We start from the raw sequence: 21,314 nt of genomic DNA, 5'->3' as shown, positions 1-21,314 counted from the left end.
AGACAATTTATTCACAGTAAATTAAACAGACCGACAAGACTTCGGCAGCAATCCAGACTTCCAAGATAAGAAATACACACAAGAGCTTCTCCAGCGTTGGTATATTAGTTGAATCCTGCAAACAGCCTCCTCCCAAAGTATCTCCTTATATACTCTCTTGGGAGGAGCCTAATTACAACCACCTGGGTCCAATTATCTTCTGTATCTGCGTAGTTGCTCTCTGCATTTATCTGCCCACCTTTGCCTGGCGTCCAGGACCAACTCCCTTTGGCTTTCACCGCTGCTCCACGCCTCAGGTGCCTCCTGGTGGCCAACCATCCTCTCTGGTCCCTGCTCAGAGTCTGAACCCTGTCCAGGGTCCTCCACATCTTCCAGAGCCAACTCATAGGGCTCCTTGCTGTCGGAGTCTGTTTGCAGCTCCAACGGCTCCTGCTGGGCCACAACACCTCACCATCCTGTCAGAGCTGAAGAAGCTCCTTGGATGAGAAGTGAAACGTCTTCAAAATTAAAAACAAGAAAGTCCAGTTGCTTCTTGAAAAAGCACCTTTGGGACAACCATGGATGACTGAGAAACTCTACAAACTTTTATCCTGTTGCTACTGCACACTCCAAGCAAACCACCCTGTGGCAGTTTAGAATTTAAAACAATGACATGATCAATAAAATCCAATAATCTCAGAGTAAAATAAATGTTGAAAATATGCTAAATAAAATCATAAATAGCATCAACACCCAAAACAGCACAACATAAAAAGCTTCAAACATTAAAAAAATAAAATAAAGTAATTATGTGTAAATCATAAGATATCAGGCCTTCTGCAGCTTCAATGAAATATTGTTGGCTTGGCTGATAGAACTCAGTAAACCCAGATTACAGGTAATCCTCATTAAGTGACTGCCTCATTTAGCAACCATTGGCTGTTACAATAATGATCAAAAGGTATTTCTGTGATTAATCCTCACATTTTCAACTTTTGCAGATCTGTAAAACCAAGTAAAGGTGAAGTAAGATCGTAAGCATAGGGACAGTTTCATTTAATGACTGCTTCATTTAGTGACTGAGTTACCAATACCAACTGTGGTCACTAAACAAGGACTACCTGAAATATGACTTCATGCAACATATTAAGGAAGGAAATAGTTGATCTGGGAACTTTTTTAAAAACTATCTTAGTATGTTGTATATATGTAATCACATGTAGCCGCTGACTTACGACCACAACTGAGCCCAACATTTCTGTTGTTAAGTGAGACATTTGTTAAGTGAATTTTGCCCTGTTTTACAACCTTTCTTGCCACAGATGTTAAGTGAATCACTGCAGTTGATAAGTTAGGAACATGGTTGTTAAGTGAACCTGGTTTCCCCATTGACTTTGTTTGTCAGAAGGTCGCAAAAGGTGATCACATGACCCTGGGATACAGCAACGGTCATAAATATGGATCAGTTCCAAGCATCTGAATTTTGATCATACGATCATGGGGATGCTGCGAAGGTTGTAATGTCGAAAAACAATCATAAGTCAGCTTTTTCAATGCTGTTGTAACTTTGAACAGTCATTAAATGAACTGTTGTAAGTCGAGGACTACCTGTACTGAATGTAGCTTGGTTAAATTGAACACAGAACTGTTGTGGCCCAGCAGGAGCCGTTGGAGGTGCTACCAGACTCCAACAGCGAGGGGCCCTTTGAGTCGGCTCTGGAGGATGTGGAGGACCCTGGACAGGGTTCCGACTCCGAGCAGGGTGCAGAGAGACTGGTTGGCCACCAGGAGGCGCCTGAGCCTTGGACCAGTGGGGAGAAGACAAGGGAGTGTGATACGGACGTCAGCAGTGGGGAGGAGCCAAGGGAGTTGTTCCTAGATCCACGGCACCGGAGAGCTAATAGGTGTAAGGAACAATTGCGCAGTTACAGGAGGTAATTGCACTCAGCTGGTGGTAATTAGGCTCCTCTCCAGACTATAAAAGGAATGCTTGTGCACACGCCCCTTTTGCAGAAGTCAACGCATTAACTAATGTTGGAGAACAGTATTGTGAGCTTGGCAGGCTGGATTGCTGCCAGGCTTATCTGTGCTGGATTGCTGCCAAGGCTTGTCTGTGCCAGTTTGCTGCCAAGGACCTGTCTGTATATTAATAAATTCCGTAAAGTATCTTTGGCTTGGAGTGCTTTGGTGTGGAACGAGGGGGGTCAGAACACAGAACTATGCATGATAATTTTAACTCACGGTCCAGGGTTTACCAGTTGGGCAAGTTGACAGATGTTTCTTCTTTCGTGGTGGGTGCATGCAAGCAAATTACAGTAAAGCAGAACTCTTCAAATATACTGTGATCGGTGGGCTGATTCCAATGGTGGAATTCAAAAATTGTTACTACCAGTTCTGTGGGCGTGGCTTTGTGGGCGTGGCAAGGGAAGGATACTGCAAAATCCACATTCCCTCCCCACCCCACTAACCTGCTTTCCAGCTTCGTTCTCCTGTTCAGAGCAACAAAAGAAGATCAGCTGGGAGGCAGCAGGGGATGGGGCCAGCCTATTTGCTGGTTCTCCGAACTAATCAAACTTTCCGCTACCGGTTCTCTAGAACCTGTCAGAAGTGGCTGAATACATACCACCTCTGGCTGATTCCCAGATTCAACCAGATCCTTTGCTTTCCCCCTGGCAGGTGGTAGCCATGACACTGTTGACAGCTGCAGGGGACATCCTGGAGTGCTCTGAAACTGTGAATCCTGAACTCTTCCGAGCAGCCTGTGTACATCTGGGTTGTTTGGGCATCGTTCTCACAATCACGTTCCAATGCGTCGCAGAATTCTACTTGCAAGAAACCACCTTCCCTTCTACGCTCAAGGAGGTAAGCTCAGATGCTGCGTTCGGGAAGTATAATTTAAGACCATTTTGAGAGGCACGTGTTGTGTCTGTGTGGCCAAGTTGCCATTTGATATTTTAATGTCTCAGAAGAATCAAAGCTGCTAGAAAAATTCTACCAGCATGCAACGGTAATTGGTTAACAAAGTATTCTTTTTCTATGCACAGCAGTCTCAATTAATCTAATTTGTTAGGAAATCTTCTAAGCTGAGGATCCTAAGTAGGAAGATTGAGTTTCTTTTCAGAGAGTATCTGGTCTTTGGAAATTATTTCTTAGTATCTAAAATGTGTGTGTGTGCATTCCCCAGGTGTTCCAAAGATTTTACCTCTTCTTTTCCCACCGTTAGGAAAGAACAATGTATATTCAATATATTTATACTTGGAGAACTTCACATCTCATGTTATCTTCCATAAAACAAATTTCTGGCAGACTTTGGTTACAGTACAAACGTACCCGTCTAAGAATGCTTTATTTTATATCAAGATTCTCATCTTGTTTGCCTCTAAGATAAATGGGCGCTGTTCACTCTCCATTTATTTATTCAACCTATATGCTGAATATATATTAAGGGAAAATGGATTGGAAGAACATGAGCATGGATTGAAAATTAGGGGAAGAAACATCAATAACTTGCAATACGCTGATGACACTAAACATGTAGCCCAAAATGCAAGCTCCAGTAATAAAAGTTAAGGAGCATAGTGAAAAATGGGATGAAAAATTAAATCTAAAGAAGACCAAACTAATGACAACAGGTAGAACAACTATCAATAATACTTAGCACTTATATACCACTTCATAGTGCTTTACAGCTCTCTCTCTAAACAGTTGGCAGAGTCAGAATATTGCCCCCAACAATCTGGGTCCCCATTTTACCAACCTCGGAAGGATGGAAGGCTGAGTCACCCTTAAGCCGGTCAAGATTGAACTCCCGGCGGTGGGCAGAGTCACCCTGCAATTCATTCCTTAGAATTGACAACGGAGATATCAGAGTGTTGGATAACTTCTGCCTTTCAGGCATTAATAGTAAGCAAGCAGTCACGAAATAAACTGTAGATGATGACTTGGCGGAGCAGCCATCAAAGCCTTGATAAAGATATTTAAAAGTCATGATGTATCTATAACTACAAAAGTTCAAAATCATGTTAGGCATGGTGGCGCAGTGGTTAGGGTGCAGTACTGCAGGCCACTTCAGCTGACTGTTATCTCCAGTTCAGCGGTTCTAATCTCACTGGCTCAAGGTTGACTCAGCCTTCCATCCTTCCAAGGTGGGTGAAATGAGGACCCAGACTGTGGGGGCGATATGCTGACTCTGTAAACCGCTTAGAGAGGGCTGAAAGCCCTATGAAGCGGTATATAAGTCTAGCTGCTATTGCTATTGCTATTCTTGTGATGATCTATGGAAGCAAACATTGGAATTTGAAGAAGCAAGATGGGAAGAATATCAACATTTTTAACCTAGGGTATTGGGGGAGACTCCTGAGAATATTGCGGACAGCCAACCAACAAATGGATCATCAAATAAATCAACCCAGAGTTCTCCACATTATATAAAAAACGTTGAGACTCTAGAGAAAGTGCAGAGAAGAACAATCAAGATGATTACGGGCCTGGAGGCTAAATCATGCAATGAACGGTTGCAATTAATCAGCATGGCTAGTCTAGTGAAGAGAAGGACCAGGGGAGACATGTTCCAATATTTGAAGGGCTGCCTCAGAGAGGAGGGGGTCAAGCTATTTCCCAAAGCACCCAAAGGCCAGGCAAGGAATAATGGATGGAAACTGACCAAGGAGAGATTCAACCTGGAAATAAGGAGACTTTTTCTGACAGGGAGAGCAATCAACCAATGGAACAGTTTGCTTTCGGAAGTCATGGGAGCTTCATCACTGAAAGTCCAATCTGCCATTTGTCAGAAATGGTGTAGGGTCTCCTGCTTGGGTGTGGGGTTGTACTAGAAGACTTACAAGGTCCCTTCCAACTCTGTTAATCTGTTAAATGACCAGGCTCAAACTATGCTATTTTGGTCTCTCTGTCTCTGTGACCTACAAATAACTTACAGCAGCCTGTTGTAGGCAGATGGGCTGCTTTCCAAATTCCCAGCCCACATTGTCAAAAGGGACTGTGCTGTCCCAACCCATCTGGAGGGGGACAGCAGGGAAAGGTTCAGATGAGAACAATTTGCCTCATAACTTTGCTCAATTCATGCTGCAATTTTCCTCGGAGGAGAAATGACAACTTTTGAACATTTCTAGTTTAAAAGGTGAGGTGTGGTATGTAACATTATTCAGGGAGTAGAGAAAATAAATACAAAGATATTTTTTCTCTTTTTAAAGTGAGATTGTCCAATTCATCTGACTAATGGAAAGTTATCTTAGATACAGCGCACAGGAATTTCCTGAGCTGGCTTCCAAGGACATTTAGTCAAGTATATGGAATAAGTTTATTCCAAGGATGATGCTGTTACTATTGCAAACTGTCTAGTTTTCATGCAGTTTTCATTACTTAGATCTTATTGGCCATGTGATTATCATGTTTTAATCCATATTTGACCCAGAGAATTGTGTTTGGGAGACAATTGATAAATGATGGCAATAAAGATAAGGAAAATGTGTAGAAATAGCTAGGAAGAATCAAAAAGTGGCCGAGAGGTGAAGACACTTGCCTCCCACTTGGAAAGTTGAGAGATCAATCTTAGGCAGGAACAGATGTTTCTCAATCAGGGTGCAAAGAGAAAATATCTGCTGCGAACTCTGCTTAGGCGTAAGGAAAGGCATCTGGCCAGTAAACTCTCAGCTCCATTCAGTCACCCCCAACTCCATCCAGATAAAGGGGATTACAGGATCGTAAAAAGAAGAAGAAGAAAGTTAGAATGAGCTCTCTGAATACCAAACACAGACGACCAACTGCAAGAAAAGTCTACTACATTCCTATCCAACTTTAAGGATGACTTAATAGGTCTTTGATGTGACCATCAAGCATAGATTTTCTCATATACTATTTTTTCAGGAAATATAGAGACCTTGAGTGGGCAGTTTTACTGACACTGGTAGCATACAAGAAATAGGGGTGAATGGGCCAATTTTTCAAACAATTGAATTCGCCCTCTTCTCCTCATTGGCTTTTTTGTTGTGGTTGCTGCAGCTTTGAAAGACTTAATATATTACAAACATCTAGATCTAGCTTGATATCTCTCTATCCCTATCCCTATCCCTATCCCTATCCCTATCCCTATCCCTATCCCTACAGCTACAGCCACAGCTATCTATCTATCTATCTATCTATCTATCTATCTATCTATCTACCTATCTATCTATCTATCTATCTATCTATCTATCCATCCATCCATCCATCCATCCATCCATCCATTCATCCATTGACCAATCTAATTTAGATACCATCCATCTCATTACCAGAAGAACTATAATTCCCATAACTCACAACCAGCCAAGCAATCAACCATGTTAGATGTTTAGGAACCACCATATGGTCTAATAAATCTGGCAAGCACCAAACATTTGAAAGGTGTTCCGTGTTAGTACTTCAATAAATGAAAGTATGGTGGATTAATCCATTGCAATTAACTACAAACGTGGAATTAAACCTTCAGAACAATTGAATCTCTGAATACCTGATACTGGCAAAGGCAGGACCATTAATAAGGGGGACTTGTTAGCTTCCTATTCTGATTATAAGCTTCCAGAGGCCTATAAGATGGACACTGGAAATGGGATGCTAAGAAGACTTTCTAATTCACCAAGGACAAGTTGCAGAAAGAGCAGCACTTCCTATTTTAAAAGAGGGATGCAGATGTCCAGAAGACCTAAATCTGAGCCCATAATTTTATGAATGACCTGGATCAGACATTACATCCCTGAGAAATGCTGGCCTGTGATGCAGAAGACAGTGGTTTCACGTCTTCACGTGATACCTGAATCAGAGTGGCCTCTTTCTTTTCTCTTCTTTGACTGATTTTCAGCAGTTCCCTAAATATGCTTCAGTATTGCATTGTTTGTCCTCAAAGCATTTCCTGTTCCCTGAAGCAGCTGGAGAGAGCAAAATTAAGAGAAAGTTTTCCCCTCCCTACCTTTTCCCCCCTTTTCTTTGTGCCATGATTTTCTTTGGCACATATATATCTCATTTTTTCTGATTTTGCACATGGGCTTCCAGATTAGGTTGTACAAACAGATGCTCTTTTTACGTGAATTGTTGAGCTTCCGTGGCTGCTCACCTTCTTTGTTTCTCTCCCTGGACCATTCTTGTCCAATATATTTTACTCCTCCTTCAGTTCCTGCATGTTAATTTGTGCCTCTTAGTTCCCATGGTCTCTTAGGCATAGGATTCAGTGAGAAGGATTGCAAAATCAGTGGTTACTTTCTTCTTTCATTTTGGGCATTTTCTTTCCTGACTTTCAACAGAAATCTATAGTAGCTACCATCCGTTTTCAAATGGAAGGCAACTTTTCCATTTTAAGATGACTAAAAGCTGGTGAAAATATAACAGTAAACCAAATTCCTTGGCTGCAGAAAGGAACTGAGAAAATTCAACCTATTCTTTAGCAATGATTTGCAGTTAGAGAAGATGCCAGGGTTTCCTGATCCTGAAAATTATTTCAAGGGCTCCTCCAGGGTTGAGAAAGCCTGATGTAACACAATCCTCAATATCAGAGTTTGTTGCACAAATCGCATCCAGAAAGCACACACAGATAACTGATTCAGCTGGATTCATTAACTTCTTTATATACATAATAACACAGGAGTAAATGTACAATACCAAGAGTGGTTCTTCAGTTTCAGATCAGAGCAGCAGGTGCAGACTAGTTTCATTTCCAGCGCAGAGCGTAATACATACAAGACTAGTTTCAGTTTCAATTCTCAGCACAGCACACAGAGCTGCAGGGCTAAACCACGCCCAGGCTCCAATCTGTTTCAGCTCCCATTGGCTGATCTGTTGCTATGCCTATTCATTGGCTGACCTTGTACCATGTCTCTGCCAGTCATGAATTCTCTGACACTCAATTGTGTCAGTTTTGCTGCTAGATTATTTATTTATTAGATTTTTATCCCGTCTTTATTACTTTATAAGTAATGTACATAATACTCCTTCCTCCTTCTATTTTCCCCATAACAATAACCCTGTAATCTGGGTTGGGCTGAGAGAAAATGATGGACCCTGAATCCCCCAGCCAGCTTTCATGTCTATGGTAGGATTAGAATTCACAATCTCCTGCTTTTTAAGCCAGCACCTTAACCACTACACCAAATTGGCCCTCTGATGTATTAATTCTGCAATTTTGGCTCCCATCTCCAGAGCAAATTTACAACCTTACACGTAGGAAGAATTGGGATTACTCTGGTTATCCAATCTCTCATTTTCTATTTTTAAGCCATCTTAAACTGGTTCATGGCAGGAAGCAGCAATTAATTAGAACAATTACTGATCTTGTACAATGGTGGCATGAAGTTTCAATGATCAAATTTTGCTAGCAAAACATTTAGAAGGTGGGCAGAGGGAAACACCCAAGATTTGATCCCAAAATATTTTAGTGCAAAATATTTTAAAGTGTAAAAATTGCATTTTATAGACCCTGTATAAAACTCCCAGGTGAATGTTCTTGTTCCTCTGCATTATTTTTGAGATCTTCATATTGATAAGAATTCCCTGGAGCATCCTAGGGCAGGAAGGAACATTTAGGCCTTCTACTCCAGTATTTCTCAAACCGTGACAACTTCCACAATTCCCCAGCCAGCAAGTGAATCTTCAAGCTGCCAAGGTTGAGAAACACTGCTCTACTCAGGCCAGGAATCCCAGTTAAACATCCCCAGAAGATACGTAACTGTCCACTCAATGAAAAGGATGACAACTGTTTCCACTGTTGAACTGTTCTTGCTGTTAGGAAGAGTGTAGACTATCTGTTTGTGTCCTTTTCTTGCAGCAAATTAATGGGCTGAAAAATCAGGCTCTTGTAGAGGAGAAGCAGTGGCTGTGTGATGGTTAAAATATTGAATAAAAGTAGGGAAATGCAGGTTAACCTTACCATGGAAGTTCTTGGGGGTGAGAGGGATGGTCATTAATGTTCAATCAAAACTATTTCACACAGCTGTTGTAAGTATAAATGGAGGAGAGGGTATTATGCATTCCTCCTAGAGGTTCATGAGGAAAGGTGAGAAGTAATAAATTCATAATTTCACTCTTGAACGTGAATTATTCAGCATGTCACACGAATGACCCACCAAACTAGAAACTTTAGCAATATCACCCAATTTAAAGATGTGTCCATTCCGCTCTCAATTTGAACACCTTGTAGGTTCTTGACAACCTAGATAATCACCTGAAGAAATCTGAGTATTTCCGCTTCCTTTGGTTCCCTCACAGTGACAACGTGAGCATCATCTACCAAGATCATACCAACAAGGTGAGTACGTGCTACCCAGATGAAAGTCATCTGCCATTAAGTTTATTTGAGAAAGAAAACTAGGAAGGCAGGGTTAAGAACATTTCAGTTGCTATGGGGTGATCTGAGTCTTGCTCATTTCAACAGGACAGGTTGAATGGGGAAAAAATGATAATGGGTAAACCATCTGTTGGGTTACCCATTATCATTTTCCCCCCATTCAACCTCCCTGCTAGGCAAAGCATAACTCTCATCACTCTACAGATCAAGAAATTACATCTAATCACAACACAAATATGCTAATCCCCATCAACTGTTCCCAGACCATCTCAAAAGTGCCCAGTTGAAAGAGACTGGTCTGTCCTACTAAAATTAAATGATTAAAGCACTGGGCTTCGACCAGAGAAACCCAACCATGGAATTTGCTATGTGAAGTTTGGATCAATCACTCGGTCTCTCAGACAAAAGGACCTCACCAGGTGGTGGTTGTTGGCATAAATTGATGATAGGACCCCGTTTAAGACCCTGTATGAAAAATAAAAAAATGGGATATCAGTGCAATCAATCAATTCCCTGTTGATACATGCTCGGGTTTATGATGAACTTAGCATTAAGTGGTTCTCGCAATACCATGGGTTTAAAAGCCAGATCCCCAGCCTTGTGACAAGTTCATAAAAATCCAATACTCTTGTTTTTGCAGCCTCCCTCTTCCTCAGCAAACTGGTTTTGGGATTATGCCATTGGATATTATCTGTTGGAGTTCCTCCTTTGGATCAGGTTAGTTTCTACATCTCTTCAAAACAAAAATTGCCTGGTGGATGGAAGGACTGCATTTGCCTGGTTCATATCTCATCGCTTTCTGCTTCCAATGAGGTTTACTATACAGGTTAGCTTGAGGTGGGTTCTTGTAGTTGTCACTCATGAATGTATCCGCCCCTTCTCCAAGCCTTCAAAAATGAATTAAAATATATCAACCCGGGACAATCTATTTGATATTCTGATTAATTTTTATTCCTGGAAGTCAAGGGATTTCATCCCACACTATGTATCAAGCAAGATTACTCATAGACAGACGCATGCAGAATCTCCTACTACTGTTGTAAATCTCCCTATTCATTCTAGTAGAGTGATAGCTGAACTTAGGCTGTCCTCTGGTGGGCAGAAGATGAAAGCACCTTTGTGAAGTGGAAAAAATTGGTGGAAAAAAGAAATTGCTCCACCCATAATGGATGGACTCAAAACACACCATTGGGAGACTTGAAAGAACAGATTAGGGATGGGTTGCAATGGAGAAAAATCTATGTGGTTGCCAGAAGTTGAAAACAACTTGATGGTACATAATCAATCAATCCATCCGCTCATCATCCATAACTTGTTGAAAAGTAAATTCTCATTTGCATGGTGTTCACAAGTATAAATAATATTCTTGGCAACTGTACTGAAGGGATTTGCCATTGCTTTTTTTAAAAGGTTTTCAGTTTAGACCACAGCCCAGATATTTCCTGGTGGTCTCTCATCAAATCAAACCAAATCTGGGCTTGCATAGATTTTCAAAATCAGCCAAGATTGGCTAGAGATTGCTCCGTAATTGTGCTATTCTATTGAAATCAGTGGCCATATATACAGTAACAATGAATGCAATACAATACAATACAATAGCAGAGTTGGAAGGGACCTTGGAGGTCTTCTAGTCCAACCCCCTGCCTAGGCAGGAAACCCTATACCATTTCAGACAAATGGCTATCCAACATCTTCTTAAAGACTTCCAGTGTTGGGGCATTCACAACTTCTGGAGGCATGATAGAGATGAAGAGTGATAGCAAGGTTTCTTTGCCTGTTAGAATGCACCCTGGGAAATAATGAATAGCAAAGTTGATTGTGAGCCCAAGTCAAAGTTGATTACAAGCCCAGTACTTTATTTGTAGAACGCTGTTTAGCTCCTGGGGCTTCTAGCCTTGTACTTAAATAAGGAGGCCATGGAAGAAATGCTAACAGCTCTAGACATGTGTTGCCACTCCCACATGGCTTCCTTTTCATCCTTTTGGAAGCTACAAAAAGACTCCGTGCTGTGTTCGTGAATAATTTCTGTGACATGAACAGCTTGTTTAGAGGCAGCAATGGGGAAGGCTTTTATTGCCCATTCAGTGAAAGTCTTGCACTACAAAGCTCTCTTTGATGACTTCCAGCATTGACTCTCCAGCCCCCACCACCACCACCACCGCCGTCCTGGCTGCTTCTGCAAAGTAGAAACAAGGAAAGCAGAATTTCAGCAGCTCAGGATATTTTTCAGTCCAGCCCAGGAATGTTTGACTAGGAGCACTCAACTTGGCCATGGCAGCAGAGAATGATGGGCAAAGCAATCTCACCACATCTGGATGATATCAGATTGGGGAAAGGTGGTCACAGAGTTGTAATCAAAGATTTGGGAGGTGCCAAACTGGGAAAGGTTTTCCTTCAGACTGCCAGGAGAGGAATCCCAATTCCCTGTGCTGTCAGGGGAATTCTGGGAATTGAAGTCCACACATCTTGCCAAGCTTGAGAATGCCTGCTGCCAACTATACCCTCTGAGGGCTTTAGCCTGCAGACAAGGTGTTCCAACAGTGACTTAGTCCTTCTCAGCTTGTTGTTTCTCCTTCACCTTCAGCGCATTCCTGCCCTTCTTGGTATCTTGGATCAACCGCTTCTTCTTTTGGCTCCTCTTCACCGGCAAAGTGGAAAATGTGAACGTGAGCTACAAAATCTTCAACTATGAATGCCGATTCAAGCAGCACGTGCAAGATTGGGCCATTCCCCTGTAAGTCAATTGGGACTCTCTCCCCCTCTCGCTCCAATAGAAACCAATAGATTCCACAATATCTGGAGGATATTTGACATATAACATGCAGGCCTCTACCATACCTTTATAAGTTAAAACTATTTCCCTGTGTGTTGGTGATTCTCATGAATTGTTTCGAGATCACATCAGAGTGGTGTAGTGGTTAAGATGCTGACCTAGAAAGGAGACTGTGAGTTCTAGGTTTTTGTTAGGCAGGGAAGCCAGCTGGGTGACTTTGAGCCAGTCAGTCTCTCTCACAGTCTAACCCAGTACCCAAAGTGGTGGTTATGGGGAAAATAGGAGTATTGAGTATATTCACTGTTTGGAATTGATAATGTAGAATTACACACACACACACATACACACACACACACAGAGAGAGAGAGAGAGAAAGAGAGAGGGAGAGAGAGGGAGTTGAATATACATATAAGATAACAGAGTAATATAGGAATACCACACACAAACACACAAACACACAAACACACAACATGATGTAAAAAAGATGTTGAGAAAGAGTGCAGAGAAGAGCAACAAAAATGATTAGGGGACTGGAGGCTAAAACGTATGAAGAACTGGGTATGTCTAGTTTAATGAAAAGAAGGACTAGGGGAGACATAATAGCAGTCTTCCAATATCTCAGGGGTTGCCACAAAGAAGAGGGAGTCAAACTATTCTTCAAAGCACCCGAAGGCAGCACAAGAAGCAATAGGTAGAAACTAAGAGCCGAAGTGGCGCAGTGGTTAGGGTGCAGTACTGAAGGCCACTACAGCTGACTGTTATCTGCAGTTCAGCGGTTCTAATCTCACCAGCTCAAGGTTAACTCAGCCTTCCATCTTTCCGAGGTAGGCGAAATGAGGACCCAGACTGTGGGGGCGATATGCTGACTCTGTAAACCGCTTAGAGAGGGCTGAGAGCCCTATGAAGCGGTATATAAGTCTAACTGCTATTGCTATTGCTATTGCTAATCAAGGAGAGAAGCAATCTAGAAGAAATTTCCTGACAGAATAATTAATTGTGGAAGGACTTGCCTTCAGAAATTGTGGGTCCTCCAATATTGGAAGGTTTTAAAGAAGAGATTGAACAACAATGTTTTCTGAAGTGGTGTAGGGTTTCCTACCGGAGCAGGGGATTGGACTAGAAGACCTCCAAGGTCCCTTCCAACTCTCTTATTCTGGTTGTTAAGTGAATCACCTGGTCATTGACTGAACCATGCAGTTTTATTTACTTGGCGCCCTTCAGTTGTGTTGGACTTCAGCACTTCAGTTGCATGACATCAAGATAGCATGGTCAACACTGAAATCTCACCCAGTGAAAGACGCCAGACTGTAGAAAGTTGGAGACAGTAAGAGAAGACTTTTATCTCAAGTTACTTACCTTAAAATGGTCTTCAGATCTGTGGTTGGTTGCCAACTCACCCGAGCCCAGGAGTGGGCTGCTACAGGTTTGCCCATGTTCGGGAAAACCCATAGCTAAAATTATGGCCAGTTCGGAAAACCTCCAAATTCCAACCCCTGGCTGGCCATGCCCACCCTGCTCCTCCCCTCCCAGGAGTCTCCACACGGCCCATTTTTGATGCCAGGTAAGTGCAGGGCCTGCTCATAGGGGAGGGGGGAAACCGGCCTCCTGGAAGGCCTCCTGAGCCAGGGAAGATGACCTCCCCCCCCCCGGCTGTGGTGTAGGCGGCCAACTAGGCCACGCCCATCATGGCCACGCCCACCGATCAACCAGGCAGAGAACCCCTTCCTGAAATTTTTGAAGCCCACCCCTCTCTCTCACACACACACACACACACACACACACACACAAATAAACATATAGGATAGTATATGTAATAAAAGAACTTCACTGTACAATGAGCTTAAAGGTTGAAGAAGAAAAGGAAACAGGTCTCTGAGATCAGAGGCACATCGTAAATATTGCCTATAGTTCCGTACAAGGAAAAAGTAACCATATAAATCATTGTCTTAGAATAAATAATGCTCCAGTGCAGCAGGGTGAAGAACTGAAACCAGACCAAAGTAAAGTAGACCAGATGATGTCCAAAGCATTTGAGGAATACGAAACAAGATTAGTTATTCCCCTGGCTGAAGACTTATTTGTATTTTGCATTTCTTAGTTTGTCAAACATATACAGGATAGCAGTTATAAATATGGACATGGACATGAACGAAAGAAATGAATACAAACAAATGGGGCTGTTAGGACAGGGATGGTGGGCACGCTGGTGCGCTTATGCACGTCCCCTTTATGGACCTCTTAGGAATGGGGTGAGGTCCAAGGTAGACAGTTTAAGATTGAAGCTGCAGGGGTTAGAGGATGTAACAATGGAGTCAGGTAGAGCATTCCAGGCATTGACTTATCCTCAGCTGAGAAGAAGGCCATTAGAGGACCCATCCCTAGCACCTGGGATGAGATGACATCAGGATCCTCTGTTTCTGGCCCTTGTCATTCAGATCTGGACCCAGACACTCAATCCGTTCCACATGTAACATCAGAATTCAGACTGTTTGCTGAAACAAGACCTGGCTGTGAAGCTTGTCTGGCATGATGATCACGCTCTGCATTCCCTTTGAATTCAGAGTGTATTTATTTCTACCCCTTTGCCTGTTGGATGTGTAGCCTTGTAATTGCTAATTGATTCCATTCTGGTATCATTTTCAAATCACTTAAAGGCAGGCACTGAATTTAAAGCCCGTCTTTAAATTCAGTTTTTATAACGGTATTTTGTCTTTCCTTCAAGGATTTAGGCTGAAATACATAGTGAGTCCTTGCTCCCTTTACATTTACTAACCCTGATAGCTTAGCTAAACTGAATTACTAATTTAAGGTCACAGAGTTACAGATGAATAGCTATTGCTCTTCTGTGGTCTATTTTGCCTTTGATGTAATTAAACAATAATTGTTTGTGTCTGAAGAAAAAATGATTGAAGAGTGCTATCATCTCCTCCATGGCTTTAGTCTCTGAAAATTAAAAGTTCCCATTTCCTTCACTCTCTCTTCATATGATGTTGTTTCTGGTCCCTTGATCACATTTGTTCTTCCCTGAACTTAATTGGCTTTGATCATAAAACACTGTTGCCCAGAACGGGACATCATTCCCAAGATGTGGATAGAATAAAATGGAAGTCTTTTTTCCCCCTTTCATCTGAAAACTTTAGTTTTATGGCCTATGCTTCCATGACCTAAAACTATATTTCTCTTTCGGGCCATAGCTATTCAGTCTGCAATCAACTACTTTCAAGTACTATTCTTTTCACGGTTATTACTAGCAAGCTAAGTAATCATGTATCTGTATTTGAGTCTTTCTTCTTCCTAAAGAGAATAGCATTTGTCTTTTTAAAAGTTAATTCTATTATTTATAATTTCCTAACTTTAAAAAAAAAATGTTTCAAAACGAGGGATTTTGAGAATGCCTTTAATTAGCTCTCATTTATTTAATGCACATTTCCAGCTATGACATTGGTCCACAGTGGTTTTTAAAGTCCCCTGGAGTAGCTATCACTTTGGACAATCTGGAAATCGTAACTATCCATGTTCACTGACAATAATAGAGCCACAAATGTTGCTGGATGCTATTGTGGGTGACAGGATTCCCTTCTTTTATTGAACAACAACAGCAAATGGTTGCTCCCAATGGGCTTAAATCAGCCTACTGTGAGGTAGACTGGGTCAAGTAACTGACTCTACAAGATGACTCAAACTCTTGTTTTATTGAGATTGAATATAGCAACAGAATTTGGCAAGTGTGCCTACATTTTCCTTTCCCTCCTATTTATATATGAGGAGTTTGAGTCTATTCCTCATACTCTCTCCCCCCCCCTCCTGTGTTTAATGCATCTTTCAGTAGTACTTGTTGGCCTAACAACGTCTGGATTCCTTCTTCAAGGTCATCTCCATGGTTCCATATGAGAAGGCATGGATAGTGGTGGAAAGATAATATTGTCCATTATAAAATACTGTCTGATTTGACTACAGAGGTCTTTTTTTTTTTAGTGAGAAAACAAAGGATGCTCTTCTGGAGCTAAAGGGGATATTGGAGACTAACCCCAAAATGGTAGCCCACTACCCAGTAGAAGTGCGCTTCACCCAAGGGGATGACTTCCTCCTGAGCCCTTGTTTCCAGAGGAATAGCTGTTACATCAACATTATCATGTACAGGTGAGAAGGGGGGGAGGCATAACTGGAAAAGACAAGCTGGGTAATTGGAGGCAAGTGTTTCTTTCAGTGCCAATGAAAACTAAAGTGAAGCTTAATTAACTGTGGGCCAAAAAAGCAGAGCTTTAAACATGAAAGACTTGTGGTTCAAAAGGGATGAATGAATCCTGTTTTGGCCCCTCATGATGTCTACACCTTTCATTCAACTTTAATGGCAGGCTCTAACAGAACACCTCTATTTTCTTTCCCAGAATCTCCCATCTGTGAGTCTGGCACAGAGAGAGCTTCTGGGGAAACAAGGGAAGTTCCCTTCCTACCAATAGGCATTCCTTTATTTCCAAAAGATTCCTCCCTCACGGTGCTCCATAGGGAGGGTGTCCTGGGGTGGTGGTGGCAATCACCGGAAAAGCACCCTGAAGAACCAGCACTCCTGCAGCGAGTTTTCTGTTTGCCAAAATAAATTAATAAAATATATAAACTCTGCTACCCTCCCTATTTCTTTTTTAAGCCGAGCCTCAGCTGCAAAGAAGTAGTGATACATTCTGATCCAACACTTGTCTTGTTATGATCAGAAGAGTGACATTCAATGTGGTCACTTTCGGTACCACATATCAAGGTCTCCAACCTTGGCAACTTTTAAGACTTGTGGACTTACTGGTCAATTTATGCAGCACTCCAGGATCATTCCAGCACTTCTAGAGGAGTGCTGCATAAATTGACCAGTAATTATTAATCTCACCAACAAACCCCACTGCTCCAGAAAGCCATCTGAAAAGCATTGTTCCAGACTACTGATATGTCAGGGGTCTCCAACCTTGGCAACTTTAAGACTTGTGGACTTCAACTCCCAGAGTTCCTCGGGAAGAAAGGAACAGATTTCTATCCTTCAACACCCTACTTCCTACAAAGAGCCATTTTAGAACAGCCAATGGTGCCCTTCAGATTTACTGAAAATGCAACTACAAGAATTTCCAGCCACCTGGGGATTTTGTAGATCTGAAGTTGAAACGTATCTGGAACGGCCCAGCCTAAAGATCATTCTACCAGCTGGCTGCACATATGTTAATTCAGAAAGTTAGACTGAATAACCAGAAACATTTTGTGACTGTGAAGATTGGAAGCTCTTCAAGAAGTCCTACCCCCACAATTATCTTATCCTGCCTCTAGTAGTATTGAAGATATCTTCTGCATTTGCAATCATGCTGACAGCCATCCAGCAGGACGACCAGGTTACAAAAGGTGCACAACCTCTCTCCTCACCACTACTTTTGAACCAGTATTTTCCCCCTTCCCTAATCCACAGAGAGCAAAGTCACCCAGTGTTTGTGGCATGTGCATTTTCTGCGACTTACTGCCTACTTGCCTGACCTAACAACCCTCCCACTTCTGCTCGGCTTTGTGTGTTAAAAGAAAAAAAAAGAAAGATTGTTTAACCATGCGGGCTTGCAGAATCTTGACTTGTTGGAAAGGAGCCAGGTTAAAACAAAAGCCATTCCCTCCCTTAGTGAAATACCACTAAGCTACTGGGTACTGTAAATCAAATAAATGAGCTGAAGTTGCTCCTTGTGAGCTGAATGTATCTGAAATCCCCATGATGAGGGCAGTATGAAAAATCCACATTTAAGATGCCTTCAGGATGCCCTCCAAATGGGGGTGATGGGGATAGTCAGGATGTGGCAAAGCAGAAGATTCCCTCTGTAATGATGTCACACATATGTATATTCTTTAAGGGAGAATCTCTTTAATCCTTGTTCTGACTTTCTGCTGCTGCTTCTTTCTCAAGGCCCTACGGGAAAGATGTTCCACGCCTTAACTACTGGCTTGCCTATGAAGGAGTCATGAAGAAGTTTGGAGGGAGACCACACTGGGCAAAGGTAATAGGTCTTCTAGTAAACACTGACACTTTCCCCCTTGCAGAGTCAGATCATTTTTGCAAATAAACAACACAAAATGAAAATAAGAGCATGTAGCAATCACACTTAGACTTATATATCGCTTCACAGTGCTTTCCATCCCTCTCTAAGCGGTTTTACAGAGTCAGCATATTGTCCCCAGCAATCTGGGTCCTCATTTTATCCACCTAGGAAGGATGGGAGGCTGAGTCAACCTTGAGCCTGGTCAGATTCGAACTGCCAAACTGCTGGCAGCCAGTGATCAGCAGCAGAAGCCTGCAGTACTAATTTTAACCACTATGCCACCGAGGCCCCTTGTAGTCTTTTATCAATTAGGAAGACAACTTGACCTGGTACAATTATTTCCTATGTGCTGTCCCATAGTTGGCTACCATACTAAGGTTGACTCCTTGCTCTATCATTGTTCATCATAAGATGAACCCAACAGTATCACAGGGCTTTGTCAGAGTTCCCACCAGATACAGCAATAAATCTCTGCAGGAATTCATCCATACATTCAGTAGTGATTTCACAACAGAAGTTTCATATGCTCAACTCTAAGGGTCTCCATGGATGGAGATTTGCAAAATGGCAGGTGTGTTGTGATTGAAGTCCCATCTCTTTTGTATATACATGAAAAACAAGTGGGGCTTTGATCATAGCATCATACTCACCATCCTACAGATTTTAAAGTAGGACCTAACTTAGAATAATCGCTTTATTGCTGAAGAAGTCATATACATGAAGAATGCACGGAATTCAGCAACTCCAGGGCTTGAATCCCAAACATTTTCTTCTACCTTTTTAAGTCAATAGAGTTCTGACATTTTTTTCTCAGCCTTGAAATAGGAAAGCTAAGATACCTGCTCAGGACTATATAACAATTTTGCCTGTCTGTAGCATTTTAGTTCCTACCACAATTGCTTCCGTTCTTATGGATTTGAATTAAATAATAATAATTATTTTAATATAATTAAAAGTAAAATGAGTATGTAAATTAGTTGATCTAAAAAACTGCTTTGAAATTTCAAGGCCATACAATTTCAAGAGATTAATTCTCTTGCCCAAACCAGGCTGCAACACAATTGGTCTTTAAATAAAAATGTGCACAGGAAGACTACAATATCTCTATGCCCTTTCCAGCCCTTGCATTGCATGCACTAATGCTGTGACACAGACAGTCTAAAGTGAGACTTGAAATAATAAATGCTGTCTAGCATCATGAGACCAAAGTCCCACCCATTCATTTCCATGTTGTGTTGCATGCTACCATCTTGACTTTTTCAATATCTTTCATATATCTGATGTCTCTGGTAACTTCTGCCTCTTGGCTTATCTTAGGATATAGTTTTAGGCTTCACATCAAGAAAAGAACAGCTGATAACACCTCTTCAGCAATAGAACAGACTGCCAGGGAGGTGGTGGATTCTCCCACCTGTTTGAAGGAACCTGCACTGTAGAGTAGATTATTTTCTATTTCTTAAATTATATTTTTCATATGCATGTATTCAGTGTGTCCAACTGAAAGCTACAAAAGCTAACAATTGTTATCTAGTATCTTGCTTTAAAATACTCAAAGATATAAACTTTGAAAGCAAGCACTGAGCTGCAGATGCCAATCTTTTTATTTCCTAAAATGCCTCTGGGATTTATTTCCAACAGTATTTTGGAAATATAAATTATGGTTCAGATCATGAGAGCTTCTTATGCTTAAAAAGATTTTACAAAACAAAATCAGGTGGAGCAGAAGTATGGCAGATGTCAGTGAGGTACTGGTAGATCTTCTAAGTGTCCCTAAGAGCTGATTTAGAAACTGGGAGATTACAACCCATTCAGGCTAAGTGCTTTAAGCAGGCTGTAGGAAGACAGACTGATTTATAGATGTATACACAGAGTATCATCCATCTGTAATTACTACCAGGAATTTTTGAAGGATGCTTACCAAAAGTTTTGGGTTACAACTTGCAGCACCCATAGCCAACATAATCATGAGAGAGTAAGAGGTGAATTATTTCTGTGCAGATGTTGTGATCCTATGCTTGTTGACACCCATTTTCAAGACCAGTATCATAAAACATATTTTCTGTCACCAGGCCCATACATGCACCCGGAAGGATTTTGAGAAGATGTACCCAGGTTTTCAGAAGTTCTGTTGCATTCGGGAGAAACTAGACCCCAGAGGAATGTTTCTGAATACTTACCTGGAGAGAGTCTTCTATTGAAGGTTAAAGTAGAGGAAGTGGTCGTGACATGGACAAGCCCCTTATTAAGGAGTTCTCCATTGGTTATTCTTGTTGGATGGATAAACATTTGCTGGGATCTGATGCCAAACTGAGCTGCTACGAGCACATTGCTTTTATATTGCCCATTTGTTGTTGTTAGTTGTGAAGTCGTGTTCGACCCATCGCAACCCCATGGACAACTTTCCTCCAGGCCTTCCTGTCCTCTACCATCCTCTGGAGTCCATTTAATCTCATGCCTACTGCTTCAGTGATTCCATCCAGCCACCTCATCCTCTGTCATCCCGTTCTCTTTTGCCCTCAATCTTTCCCAGCATTAGGCTCTTCTCCAGTGAGTCCTTCTTTCTCATTAGGTGGCCAAAGTATTTGAGTTTCCTCTACAGGATCTGGCCTTCTACAGAGCAGTCAGGGACTGACCGGTTTGATCATCTTGCAGTCCAAGGGACTCGCAGGAGTCTTCTCTAGTATCATAGTTTAAAGGTCCCAATTCTTTGGTGCTCAGCCTTTCTTATGGTCTAACTTTCACAGCCATACATTGCAACTGGGAAAACCATAGCCACTTTTGTTGGCAGGGTGATATTCCTGCTTTTTATTATGCTGTCTAGATTTGCCATAGCTTTCCTCCCCAGGAGGAAGCCTCTTTTAATTTCTTGGCTGCACTCTCCATCTGCGGTGATCCTGCCCATAAGTCCATTTAAATGTGTTGGGTAAATAGAAAAAAAAAGTAACAGAAGGGGGAACATTTTTGGAGCAATTAAAATGCAGTCCACTGTTCCTCATTTTCTTAAGAGAGATACAATAAATAGTTGGACAATGATTGCCTTTTCCCAATTCTTTATTCAAAATTATGTTGTGACCCGCTGGACAATTCCGTACTGCTGCTGCTTCCATTCTATTCCCCAATTCTTAGGAAGAAAGAATTACATGATTTGCAGTTGTCTTCAAACTAGCCAATTTTCATATCA

At 41.7% G+C, this 21,314-nt stretch overlaps 1 protein-coding gene across 2 annotated transcripts in view; it reads left to right on the top strand.

Moving 5' to 3' along the window:
* Positions 1-20,547, top strand: part of LOC116507951 (L-gulonolactone oxidase-like) — a 53,375-nt gene extending 32,828 nt beyond the window's left edge. For both annotated transcript variants that reach the window (XM_032216378.1, XM_032216377.1), the window contains 7 exons: positions 2,656-2,841; positions 9,161-9,268; positions 9,948-10,024; positions 11,892-12,041; positions 16,056-16,220; positions 18,001-18,091; positions 20,203-20,547. In XM_032216378.1, coding sequence (XP_032072269.1) covers positions 2,656-2,841; positions 9,161-9,268; positions 9,948-10,024; positions 11,892-12,041; positions 16,056-16,220; positions 18,001-18,091; positions 20,203-20,331 — 906 coding nt within the window. In that variant the 3' untranslated portion in view covers positions 20,332-20,547. The remainder of the gene's footprint in view (positions 1-2,655; positions 2,842-9,160; positions 9,269-9,947; positions 10,025-11,891; positions 12,042-16,055; positions 16,221-18,000; positions 18,092-20,202) is intronic.
* The last annotated feature ends 767 nt before the right edge of the window (positions 20,548-21,314 follow it).

The sequence above is a fragment of the Thamnophis elegans genome, chromosome 4, assembly GCF_009769535.1.
Source record: "Thamnophis elegans isolate rThaEle1 chromosome 4, rThaEle1.pri, whole genome shotgun sequence".
NCBI lineage: Eukaryota > Metazoa > Chordata > Lepidosauria > Squamata > Colubridae > Thamnophis > Thamnophis elegans.
The sequence above is the reverse complement of the archived record's forward strand: the minus strand, read 5'-3'. Positions and strand labels throughout refer to the sequence as shown.